The sequence below is a fragment of the Octopus sinensis genome, linkage group LG11, assembly GCF_006345805.1.
Source record: "Octopus sinensis linkage group LG11, ASM634580v1, whole genome shotgun sequence".
Taxonomy (NCBI): Eukaryota; Metazoa; Mollusca; class Cephalopoda; order Octopoda; family Octopodidae; genus Octopus; species Octopus sinensis.
The window spans coordinates 49,552,800-49,566,543 of record NC_043007.1 but is presented as its reverse complement, the minus strand read 5'-3'; the positions used below and the strand labels follow the sequence as shown (position 1 = coordinate 49,566,543).

At 38.2% G+C, this 13,744-nt stretch overlaps 2 protein-coding genes across 4 annotated transcripts in view; both read left to right on the top strand.

Moving 5' to 3' along the window:
* LOC115217630 (organic cation transporter protein-like) overlaps nucleotides 1-13,744 on the top strand; it is a 205,404-nt gene that overhangs the window by 59,369 nt on the left and 132,291 nt on the right. The window lies entirely within an intron of this gene.
* The window catches only part of LOC115217302 (organic cation transporter-like protein), a 60,565-nt gene that overhangs the window by 33,050 nt on the left and 13,771 nt on the right, over nucleotides 1-13,744 (top strand). For both annotated transcript variants that reach the window (XM_036507490.1, XM_029786950.2), the window contains exons 4-5: nucleotides 5,025-5,227; nucleotides 10,894-11,202. In XM_036507490.1, coding sequence (XP_036363383.1) covers nucleotides 5,025-5,227; nucleotides 10,894-11,202 — 512 coding nt within the window. The remainder of the gene's footprint in view (nucleotides 1-5,024; nucleotides 5,228-10,893; nucleotides 11,203-13,744) is intronic.

Here is a 13,744-nt window from a genome sequence, read left to right as displayed (position 1 = left end):
TATATATATATATATATATATTTAAAATTGAGGATAAAATCTTTATAAGAATTTATCAGTAGTTAGCGTGAAAAACCTCGTAAGAGAAAAAATTCGTAAATTTTTCCACTTTGAAAATATTTATTTATATTATATAGAGGGTACTACTATTCATAGATACCGCACGCTAGAAGGTACCCTTGCGGTCAAAACTACTAATATAAACATTTATTTTAGTAGTTTTGACCGCAAGGGTCCCTCCTAGCGTGCGGTATCTATGAATAGTAGTACCCTCTATATAATATAAATATATATATATATATATATATATATATATATATATATAAACGAGCTTCTTTCGGTTTCCGTCTACCAAATCTACTTAAAATGCTTTGGTCGGTCTGGGTCTATACTAGAAGATAATTATCCAAGCTACCACGCAGTGGACTGAACCCAGACCCATGTGGTTGAAAAGCTGCTTCTTACGACATAGCCACGCTGTTTTGTGTTTATAGAAGTCATATATTTTGTGTTAGGAATTTGGAGGTATATTTACATATGTCATAATTCCCTAATTCCCCAACGCTATACCACCCTACTGTTATCATAAAGAACAGAGATTGTCTCGTCTTTTGTCCCCAGATTCTGGCTGTTTCTATTGCCAGATCTTATATTCGGAGACTTTCTTCATTTCATTCAGAGATTTATAAAGTTAGAAATAATACATCTGTTATAATACACTTGTTCTTCTTAATCTTTCAGGATAAGTATTGGATTAGCTTTAATATCCCTTTCTATATGATTTGGATTCTACCCGAGAATAGTTAGTTTGTATTTGCTTGAGATCTTTTTTTCATATGTTTTACAATTTCTTTCCTGGAGGTATTTCATAAATCTGATATAATTTCCAGTGTATGATAGGTAGGGGATGTGCTACCAGAAGACAACGTCCCTCTGCTGGTGGCAGCCATATTATACGGCTAGATAACAGAACAAGAATTCACAAGGTACACAAAATAGGAAAGGAGAATTGATCCAACATGGGCACGGAATTATGGATACATGCCGATGGAAGGCATCGAAGTCATCCCTAACTTGATCAACCTTCTTAAAGTCACACAGCTATTTCTGGCAGTCGAGAGAAAAATGCCGAGATGTCACATTTGTGACAAGACAAACCATTCAAAGGCTTTCTACCCCATGCAAAGAAAAGAACACCTCTCCGCTATTGTAGACATTGCTAATACTACAACAACGACATTAAAAGCAAGAACAACAGCGCCACCACCACCAACAACAACATTTACAACGTCAGTGCTAAGAGCGGCAACATGCAAAACAACACCATCAGCCAAAGAAGCAGCAGCAGAGATCCATTCTACAACATCAGCAGCAAGAACAGGTACCACACCCGAGGAAAACAATAACGCCTCTAGGGCCATCGCAACCGAGAGAATACTCAACCACACCAATCGACCAGACTACCAGCTTAGAAATGCGCGACTGTGCAGACATACCTCTTTTTCTGCCACAGATTTCTCCGACTGTTAAACTTGTCTAATGAGACAAGCAGTCTGGGAAAACCACCAGAATGGACCCAGGTAGAAAGAAAAAGACAAAAAATTATAAGACTAAAAGCAAAAAGATTAGAGACGATACAGAATCCTGCAAACTATCACACACCCACACACACTCTATACCAAGACAATTACAAACATTTCCAACATCAAAAACACCTTCACAAACGAAAACGCAGCAATCCAGCACAAGGCATCACTAATTACACTGCTATAGACACAAACAACAAGAACTTAATAAGGCATATTCAAAAATACACAGACACCAACATAACGCCCCTATTCATACAGAAATTATAAAAGCAGCGGAAAGTTACAACAAACTGATAGCAAAGCATAATAAAGGAATGAGAGATTTCCGAGGAACCATAAACAAAAGACACTAGAAAGAAATGCTTGTGGAAACACTTATCTCTCCACAGAAATAGAATGTAGGTGATTCTCTTCATCTCCTACTCTCTGACAAACATGGCTCTGCCAGAATGGGCAGTATAAATGACGCGGCCTGGGTTCACCTTGGAAACAGGGCCACCTACTCAGTGATCTCAGATCAAAAAGTTTAGATGTAATGGCTCTCAGCAACGCCAGACTCTTCACTCGACAAGTTTTCATGCCTTTATTTGGTGCGTGAGATTTACTTATCGCCATTTCAACTGGAATTCGGGGGTGGGGTGGAACTGCGACGTTCTTTCTGAAAGATCTGGATATCAAGATAAGACCAATCTTCCTGGATCCAACGGGGTAAGTTGGTGACACAGAATATGAACAGTAGCGGGGTGGTGCTTTCCAATTCATGGCTGTATATGCTCCGACAGCGGTAGAACAACCGCTGAACACGTCACTCCCAGCTGCGAAGATTACAAGAGATCAGATGAGAGAATTAGTTAAGCAGCTGTTGACGGGGCAATTATCAACAACAAATGGTGGTTTTCCATGAAAAGGGGCAATTAGGGTAGAATCTATTATGGTTTAGTAAGGCATTAGCGAAAGACAGAAAAAGAAGAGAGTAGAACGTATTTAGAAACGTAGAAGAGGCGTTTAGGAAAGACATGACGGTGAGATTAGCTCTGGACCAGTTCTTCATCGCTAAGCACAAAGGATACATTGTAAGGAACAAGGAGCATGCTCTAAGAAACTAGGGGACGAAAACCGCTCGATGGTCTTTGTCTAAGGGGCGCAACGTGACAAGAAATCCACAATTTGGACGCATGAAACTCAAGCAGATGTGTGCGGCATTTCGGAAGCACTTTGCTTATGTGTTTGGGACCAAGTGTTGCAAAAAGCCAATAACAGCCGCGAAAATATGGGATGTGATGATGGGCTGCATGGGGAACAAATTGTTTGGTTTGGATGATCTGCCCTATGAACTTTACTTTCATATGCCGGACGTTTTTGGCATCCTCTTACCAGACATCTACTGCAACTAGCAGCACAGTGGGAGAATTCCTAGTTCTGCGAGTCAAATAGTGGTGGTACTGCTAAGGAAGAAACCAAGGAAAGGGGAACAATTAGAAAATGTTAGGTCCATAATGCTGTTGAATGTAGATTTCAAAATTTTGACCAAGTTGTTAACGCTTGTCGTCGAGGAACTGGTAGGTGATACGAAAATTGCGCAATTCCAAACAGATCTATCTACGACACCCTCCACCTGATGCAATATAACATAGACAGAGTGGGTAAAGAAGTTGGTATTGGTGGGGCCCTGATCAATTTGGATCAATCAAAAGCCTCCGGTAGGGTCAACGACCAATACATGCAAGCCATTCTCATAGTTGTTTACCTGTTGCGACGAACGTTCAGCATAATGCGTTCGGTCCGTCAAGAGTGCCCCCTCTCGTCTGTTAATTATGTACTGGTTCTAGAGCCACTACTTCGGAAATTGGTGGCGTTGAGAGGCACCACGAGCTAACTGGGACGTGGGAGAACTGTGTCGGCATATGCAGACGACATAGAGTTGATCGGTACAGTTCTGAGAGTACACGAATCTCTGACAGGAGCAAAACTTAACCAAGAAAAGTCAGTTGGCCTGCAGCTTGGCACCTAGAGGGGCAGCTTCATGCGTCCAATAACATCGTAGGACGCTGGACGGAGGTACTGGATAGATTTCTTATGATGTAGTTTGGTCCGGATTTCCAGGTGGAAAAGAACTGGAGCGAGGTGACGAGCAGGGTAGCCAGTCTCACCCACAGATTGACCGGGAGAAAACTATCTCTAGAAGGTCGGACAGAGGTGGCGAACGTATACATCACCTCTGTCATATGTTATCACCTGACCGTTGTGCTTGCTCCGGTTCACACGTGATCAAATTGAAACGAATATTCTTCCACCTACTGTGGAAGGTACTTGTTCCATTGGTCAGGCGCTAACTGGAAGATTGGATGCCGTGAATGCTGTTGCGTAGACATACGCCGAAGCTTCGGCATCATCAGCGTTTCCTTGACGGCGAGTAGATATGGTCGCCGTTCGCCTCTTGACTAAGCTGCAGTTCTGGATCAAGCGCGTTGACCGAGACAGATAGCACTTCCCTTGCTTGGGGATGGCAGGGTAATTCGGGATTTTTGTGGGAACTTTATCTCGAATTACCTATGCGAACTATCCTGCTATTGGTGATTCTATTTATTAAATATTTATTTTTCTAATATCTATTTATCTACCCCTGTTATATCTTTTAATGTTACAGTGTCTCCCCTTGATCAATGTAAACCTCACCTGTTTTGTCTCTTGTATCTTGCCCTTTGGTATTGTTCATTATGTCCAGGGCCCTTGTGGCGAATGTAAGAAATCATCACCATGCGCGAGTAAGCGACAGCAGAGTATTGTAATCACTCGTCTTTGTCTTTTTGTCTGTGTGTTTGCAAAATTACTGGAAAACGGCTAAACAGATTTTCACCATATTTGGCAGAAATACTCATTGGGTTATTGACTCGAAATGATGAACATTTGCATTAACTATCTTTGAAAGAATTTTTTTTTAAATCGAACTTACAGATTTCCCGACAAGCAAGTGGTCACATTTTGTTGGCTTTCTTGTTCAAATGAATCGACAATCGTCTGTATGTGTATAGATTATGGTATGCTTATGCGCGTACACACGTGTGGGTACATACATACATACATATATACATACATACATACATACATATGCGACTCTGTATGTTTGTGCGCGTGCGTGTGTGTGTGTATATATACAGTGATAGATTCAAGCGTTTCGTTTATTGTTTAACTTCACCGGAGTATAAATACCTATAATGGTGTATAAATTACTATAAAAGAATTAGATCAGTGATAAAATAAGTACTAGATGAGTACTGTGGTGGCAGTAATCGACTAATCCCCTCCCCAAAAGTTTCAGGCCGTATGCCTACAGTAGAAAGAATTATTATGAAAGTTACAAGATGTTAAAGTACATACATGCTGAGTTCATAAAACTTTTATCATAACCGTGAACTTAAATATATCTTCCCACAGGGTTCCGCTCTTCCAGGTTTTACCATGGTGTTGGAGCTGTTTCCTGCTGACAAACGGACACTGATGTCACTCATAGTGGGGGTTTGGTGGGGTATATGTGTTATGATCCTTGCGTTGGTTGCCTATGTCATGAAACATTCAGAATGGAGATGGTTGTGTGCCGTTTTTGGGATTCCAGGGATCGTATGCGTATTTGAATTTTGGTAAGGAATTTCTTGTGATTTTTCACGTTACTTCTTCGTTTTGCATTTTCTCTTTGTCTTTTATTTAATTCTTTTGCATTTTCTTTCGTGGTGAAAACTCCAGTACAAAATACCGAAATATTTGTTTTTTTGTTTGTTTGTTGTTTTTGTTTTTGTTTTTGCTTTTTGTTTTCATATATGCTGATTAAATATCATACTAGTTTAAAGAGAAAGAAAGAAAGAAAGAAAGAAAGAAAGAAAGAAAGAGCAGGCATCACTTAGGAGAAATTTAATTATTTAGCTTGAATTAGTCATAATGGCTAATACGTCTTTGAAGCATCGCTTGGTCTTTAAAAACTTTAAGGGTTTTTAAAAATCGAGGAAATTTTCAGGGAGTAGATTTTCAGAAGAAATATATTCTGGCTGCGGCAGACGTGGAACATCTCTGAAACTCTGCTCGGTGATTTTAGTGGTTATTTCAGTGAAAGCATAATTTGCAGTACCGTGTCCCGATAGTGTATATGAGAGTTCTGTTCCTTGTTTAAATTTTAATTCTTCTATTCCTCAATTTGAAAACATATTGTTGACAAAGATGTGTATTTCTCTTTATCCATCGATCTGAATGAGTATTTATGTTCGCTGTAGCTGATATTGAAATCATTCGTGGTGGGTTCCGTTGAATTTCCTCAATACTGTCTGTGAGTGTCAAGCACGCACTGTATACTACTGCCTTGGAGAGAGATAAGTTCCTTTGAATCGGAAGTTTAGAATTTTCTGCAGCTATAAGCTGGCTATTGAAGGCAGTAGAATTATTGCTGGATGTACGTCTTAGATTGCGACGTTGATGCTGCAGGAAAGGATGCTGTCCGAACAAACTTAAATCTTTATATTTATGTCTGGCTGGAAATTAATTTTTGATAGTCATTGAAGATTTCTTTTCATGTTAGTAGTTTCATTCATGCTGTAGAGTGGGTTGAAAGAATTGTGATTGTTATCCTGGTTTTACAGTTATGTGGGAGGAGTTATATATCTTGTAAACTTTATTTCATTAACCTCGCTTCTTGGTATTATATTGTTATAGTAAGAGTGGGTGGGGATTGCAAATATCCTTAAATATCATTTACGAACTTCTTTTCATTACACAACGTAACAATTTTTAAAAAAAATGTTTATTGTATTTTTTTTTATTGCTTATCAATCCATGTTTTCTGCTGATTCCAAAAATGAACTTATTTTTTGTGTATCATCAACAGTAAAAAAAAATATGTCGACTTTCAATGTTATTATATATTCGGTATTGTTATAATGTTCCGCTACTGAATGTATGTTTAATTTCCTCTTTCAGACCAATTACTAAGTTCTGCTACTTTCAGGATGACTACTAGAGTATGTAAAAATTCTCCAGATACATTTTGCTATGTGTGTGGTTATTTATATTGGAAAAAAGCAGGTATTACAAAAGATCATGAAAAGTGCCAAATTGTGGATAGCGTACAGATTCTATTTCGGAATGCCCATGGGTGACCAGGACATATCATGGGCCCCACATGTGATATGTGGAAGCTGTCGATCTGCTCTAGAAGGAAGGTTAAGAGGTACAGGAAGGTCAATGCCTTTTGCCATTCCAAGGGTATGGAGAGAGTCAAAGAACCATCACAATGACTGATTTGTATGACCGCTGTGACAAAGTACAGAAAAGTAAAAGGAAGAAGAAAAGCTCTTCAGTATCCAGATATGTCATCATCTAGAGCACCTGTCCCACATGATGAAAGATTATGAGTACCACTACCACCAGAAAATATTTCATCTGAAGAGTCAACAAGTAGCAGCAGCTAAGAAATGGAGGAAGCTTTCGTACCAAGAACGACTTCGGAGTCTCACTTTCCAAATCAGAGTGAGCTAGATGATTCAATCAGGGATCTGGATCTTACTAACTCAGGAGCTGAACTTCTTTCAACAAGGCTGAAGGGATGGAATATACTGGGGAAGACTGCAAGACATCTTTGTACCGCAAACACCATGAATAATTTGAAATTTACTATAAAAATATTAATGATCTATGTTATTGTAAAGGTGTGATTTGTTTGTTTACTGCTATTGAATTCAAGCATGATTCTGCAGAATGGCGAATGTTCATAGATAGCTCAACACGAAGTCGCAAAGTAGTGTTGCTCCACAATGGAAATGAATATCCTACTTTGCCTCTTGCACACTCCATACAGAAGAAAAAAAATTACGAAAATAAATTACGCTGAGTTCAAGTGGAATGTTTGCCTTCTTGCTTGGCTTGCAAGGGGTATTCACAAAGTATTCGTGTTTCCTTTGCTTATGGGACAGCAGAGCTGATGATCATCATTACAAGAGAGTACATTGGCCCCCCAGGAGTGGAACTGCAGCCAGCAATGTTAAATGTTCTCAAACAGATTCCAACAAAATCTTATTACCCTACTTCATATCAAACTCGGATTGGTAAAACAGTTTTTGAAGCCCTTGGAGTTTAGAGGAGAAGCTTTTCATGAAATTTGTCTTATGTTTCCAAAGCTATCTGAGGCTAAGTTCAAGGGTGGCATATTTGTTGGGCCCAAGTAAATGCAATGTCAAAGTCGTAGAAACTGGAAAGAGCGATGACAATAGACGAAAAAGAAGCTTGGTGTGCATTTCGTGATGTAGTTCGTGAATTCCTAGGAAATCACAAGGATCCTAATTGCAAACAGCTAGTAGCATAGCTTATTGAAAACTTCAAGAAAATGGGTTGTCGTATGTCCTTAAAGGTTCATTTTTTGCACTCTCACCTAAATTTTTTCCCCGAAAACTTGGGTGATATCAGTGAGGAGCATGGTGAGGGATTTTATCAGGACATCGCAACTATGGAAAGAAGACACCAAGGACGATGGGATACTACTATGATGGGAGATTATATATGGTCAGAAGAGATGAAGGTATACACTCAAGAAAAAATCTCGATCATCAAAGCACTTCTCATCTTAAGAAAAGAGTTATCAAGAGGTTTATTGTTTCTTTTTGTTCTAACCAATATTATACTTCCTAAATACCTTTCAATATATGAAAAAGAACTAAATGTTGTGTAATTATCCTTACAATACTAGAACAGATTGAATCAACAAAATGCTGTAGAGAAAAGTCACAAATATAACGAGCAAATGTGAAATTAGGAATAAATAAATAACTATCGATGTTACGTCAAAACGAATGTAATTTTTGAATTTAGTGGGGAAAAAATGGATATTTGAACATTAAAAAATACAAATAAACAAAACATGTGTTACATTGTGTTATGGACAAGGACTGAACGTTCTTGTATATATAAATGGTTTTCTCGTTTGGTTTTCTTGAAGTGTGATGTGTTCCTGCAATTAGATTTAATGGTTTTTCAAAATATACTGTTTTTGCGGTGTGAAAGTGTCCTATATTTTGTGATCTATATATTTTGCATATTTTTCTCCCTTACTTACGTTCACTAATATGTATATGTACGTGTATATTCATAAATACACACAGAGACACAGAGAGTGTGTGTGTGTGTGTGTGTGTGTGTGTGTGTGTGTGTGTGTGTGTGTGTGTGTGTGTGTGTGTGTGTGTGTCTGTATCTGTGTGTACATATCCAAAGAGGTGCTGGAAAGTTCCTGACATTATGTAAAATAAAATGCTGGAGGATCAGTTGCTTATGGTTTTATTTAACATATACCCCTCTCAGATTCTCACTCTTATTGCAGCGGTCCTTCAGTTTTTCCAAGCCTTGTGAAAAGAAATACGGAAGGTTGTAAAAATACGGAAGCCTTGTAAAAAGAAATACGGAAGTTTGAACCTACAAACAAGCCTCTGAAGCAGCAATCACTTCCGAATTGGAGTGAAATTTCGTTACCTTGAGTTGTTTTTCAGTTGCCGAAAGAGGTGATAGACGGAGGGGGCCAAATCAGAATAGTAAGTGAGTGGTCTACCAATTTGAAACCAAAGTCGTCTATTTTCCGTAGAGTTACATGTGCTGTGTGTGCTGGTGCATTGTCCTGCAAAAAGCAGGATACCACGACTCGGTTTTCCATAGCGTTTCTGCTCCAAAGCTTCACGCATTTCATTCAACAGCGACATGTAGAAATCTTCTTTAATGAGGTAACCTTTTGGCAAGTATTTTATGAAGAGCACTTCGTCTTTATCACAAAACACTGAAACCATCATCTTTCCAGCTGACCTCTGGGTCCGAAACTACTTAGAATGACGTAAATCGCTGAGGTGCCACTCCATTGATTGCTACTTAGTCTGGGGATCATAATAATGAAAGCATATTTCATCTATGGTGACTAAATGAGACATAGTGTTCCATCCATGGTGCAAACCGGTCCAAAATAGCCTTTCATATCCTCACATGGATGCGCTTCTGATCGGCGTTCAGGCATTTCGGTACCCATTTTGCGGAACTCTTTTTCATGTCCAGAGTGTTTTGGATGATATAGCCAACTCTCTCGCGGGAAATCCTCAGAGTCTCAGCTATGACTTTGGCTGAAATCCAGTGATCCTAGAGAATCATGACGTGCACCGCGTCGGCTTTTTTCTCTGTACTCACGGAAGTTGGTCGTCCTGACCTCGAAATGATCAGCCCGAAACCTCGACACCTAGATTTTCTCGATGGATTGAGATGGACAGCCATCCTTTAAAACTTCCTTCATTTCGCCATGGATTTTCACCGCTCTTATATCTTGCAAAAGGAAGAACTTCATGACCGCCCATGCTTTAATTTTGCCAGATCCATTGTATGAACTGCCATTATGCGTTAAATCGGGAAAAAAGAGAAAGATATACTGTATGCCATCATATTTTGCATATCTTCTGAATAGTTGTCCAGCCTCCTTTGTAAATGTTATAGCTCTACCCTTTCGCGATACCCTCAAAGTCAGGAACTTTTCAGCATCCACTTGTATATACGGGTATATATATATATATATATATATATATATATATATATATATATATATATATATATATACATATATATATATGTGTGTGTGTATATATATGTATGTATGTGTATGTATGTATATATATATATATATATATATATATATATATATATATAAAATATATACATATAATATTAGGTATGTACATATATACATAAGGGTACTAAATAAGTACCTATATCGCTCATGATAGAAGTAAAAAAATACTTCTGCACCACCGAAAAGTCACAAATCTATTACAGACAAGATAGGAAAAACTATCAGTGAACAATAATAATGTCTTACCTCAAATGGGTTAGAACAAGTAAATGGTGGTCAACTCGGTACCGGTTTCGAAATTTAGTGCCACCTAGACGCGTGATTTCCCATCAGCCGAAGTCCTTCAATCATGAGCGATATAGGTACTTATTTAGTACCCTTATGAATATATGTACATATCTAATATTGTATGTATATGTTTTATTAATTTGCCTGTTCGTCTAATAATTCGCTTACCACGTGTGATGGTATTTTAATAACACCATCCCTATATTTATATATGTATATATATATATATATATATATATATATATATATATATATATATATATATATATAAATATATGTGTGTGTGTATGTATGCTTGTAAGCATATATATATGTACATTATATATATATATGCACATAAATACATACATACATACATACATACATATTCATATTCATATTATGCAGGTACTTAAGAGAAAGCATTCGATGGTTGTTCGCAAAAGGGAAAATTGTAGAAGCCGAAAGAATTGTGAAACGCGCAGCAAAACTTAACGGAGTCGATTTCGAAGCGACATGGACTAAATGTCTGAAATCTAATGAATCTGCCATGGAAATGCATCGATTAGGTGAACAGTCCAAAGAACTAATTGACAGAAATGGAACAAACCCTGAAGACGAAGCCGAAGTTCATCCTAAAGAAACTGCGCTTGGACTGTGGACCATGATGAAATACAGTACAACTAGAAATATCACCCTAGTTATTATGTTCGCATGGTAATTCTTCTTCTTCATAATAATAATAATAATCCTTTCTATTGAAAGCACAAGACCTCAAATTTTGGGGAAGGGGATTACGTTGATTTTACCGGGCCCAGTGCGTAACTGGTAATTTTTTAATCGACCCCGAAAAGATGAAAGGTAAAGTTAGCTCCGGCAGAATTTGAACTCAGAACGTAACGACAGACGAAATATCGCTAAGCATTTCACCCGGCGTGTTAAGATTCTGCCAGCTCGCCGACTTAATAATAATAAGAATCTTTTCTACTCTTGGTACAAGGCCCAAAATTTTTGGGGAGGGGGCCAGTCGATTTGATCGACCCCAGTACGCAACTGGTACTTAATTTATCGACCCCGAAAGGAAGAAAGGCAAAGTCGACCTCGCAATAATTTGAACTCAGAACGTAACAGCAGACGAAATACCGCCACTTTTACAATAATAATAATAATAATAATAATAATAATAATAATAATAATAATAATAATAATAATAATAATAATAATAATAATAATAATAATAATAATAATAATAATAATGATGATGATGATGATGATGATAATTCTTTCTGCTATAGGCACAAAGCCTGAAATTTGTGGAGAATGACCTAGTTGATTATATCGATCTCAAAGCTCAACTAGTACTTATTTCATCGACCTCGAAATTGATGACAAGCCAAGTCGACTTCGGCAGGATTTGAACACAAAGCGTAAAGACGAGCGAAATACCGCCAAGCATCTTGCCCGATGTACTAACGATTTTGCTAATTATTTTATTGTTGCTAAGGTGATGGACTTGGAAATGCTTAGCTCGAAATATACAATGCAGCATTCTGTTTTTACTTACGGTCCCTTACGTTATGAATTCTAGTCCCACTACAGACGTCAGGAAATTACAAAAAGCTAGACTGCAATACCAGTGAAATACTAGAATCCATAGCTACGACCTACCCCTGCCCTTAATATTGCTGGCCTAGTGTTTAAATCAGAAACTAAGGCAGTGAGCTGGCAGAATCAAAGGCGCATCGGAGAAAATGCAAAGTGACATTTCCTCCGGCTCTTTAGTTTCAGAGTTTAAGACCCGCAGAAGTCAACTTTGCTCAATAAAACAAGTACCAGTTCAGGCCTGGGGTTGATGTAATCTCCTAAAATTACTGGCCATTGTACCAAAATTTTAAACCATTGTTATTGTTGTTGAAGCTGTTGTTCTTATTCATGTTCTTGCTATTAGTGTTGTTGTTAAGGTGTCGAGCTGGCAGAAGCGTTTGCACGCCGGGCAAAATGCTTAGCGGCATTTTGTCTGTCTTTACGTTCTGAGTTCAAATTTCCCCGAGGTCGACATTGCATTTCATCCTTTCGGGGTCGATAAAGTAAATACCAGTAGCGTACTGGGGTCGATCTAATCGATTGGCTCCCTTTTCCAAAATTTCAAGCCTTTTGCCTATAATAGAAAGGTTCTTAGTGTTGTTGTTGGTGGTGATGACGTTGCTGTTGCTGCTGCTGCTGTTGCCGCTGTTGTTAATGTTATTTTTGTTGTTATGTTTGACTTTTGCTTTACAAGTTGGTTCGAAATCTCACCCAGAGACCTCAAGAGACAACAGGTTGGAAGTTCATGCTGGTGTTATGCCTAGTGTGCCATATATTTGGTTTTCTATTTAGTGTTGTACCAGTGAATGTCTAAAAAAACATACGAAAATTATGTTTGTTTTAAAACTTGAGATTACAGTATTTTGCTTAGGATATGAGCAGTTCCCATGAGCACTATCTTTTGAATTTCTACCATTTGGGGGTTTCCTGGTATCTGAGTTAGGTAGCAATCTGCCCCTTTTGCTATCATTCCCAGGGCACCTATGACAACAGGTATTGTTTTAGTCTTCAGGTTCCACATTTTGCAGGATTTTTATTTCAAGATCTTTATATTTGCTCAGTTTTTGGTAGGTCTTGAAAGATACGTTTATATCGATTGGGACAGTCATATCAATGAGGAGGCATGATTTTTGTCTGAAGTCTTTCAATATGATGTCCGGCCTATTTGCATCTATCTTTCTGTCAGTTTGAATGGTGAAGTTCCAGAGGAGTGAAATGTGGTCAATTTCAAGCACTGGAGGTGGTTTGTGTTCCCACAGTTTTTTTCATGGGGCAAATCCAGGTTTTTGCAAATTACCCAGTGAATATATCGTGCAGCTCTATCATGCCTGTTGAGATACTCTGTAGGCGCTAGAAGACTGCACTTGGAGACAACATGATCAATGGTTTCATTTTGTTGTTGACATACACGACATGTTGGGCTACTGCGGTTCTTTAATATGTTGGCCTGGTAGTTCCTTGTTGGTAGGCATTGATCTTGAACTACTATGATAAACCCTTCTGTTTCAGATTTTAAGCCAGAGGCCATTAACCATTGATGGTTCAGGGCTTTGTCAACATCTGCATTATTAGCTCTCTTTGGGTATTTGCCATAGAGAGGTTTTTCTTGCCGTTTATCATTCAGAATATCTAAGGCAGCAGTTTTAGCACGGGTCTTCATGCGCTTAGCTTTTTC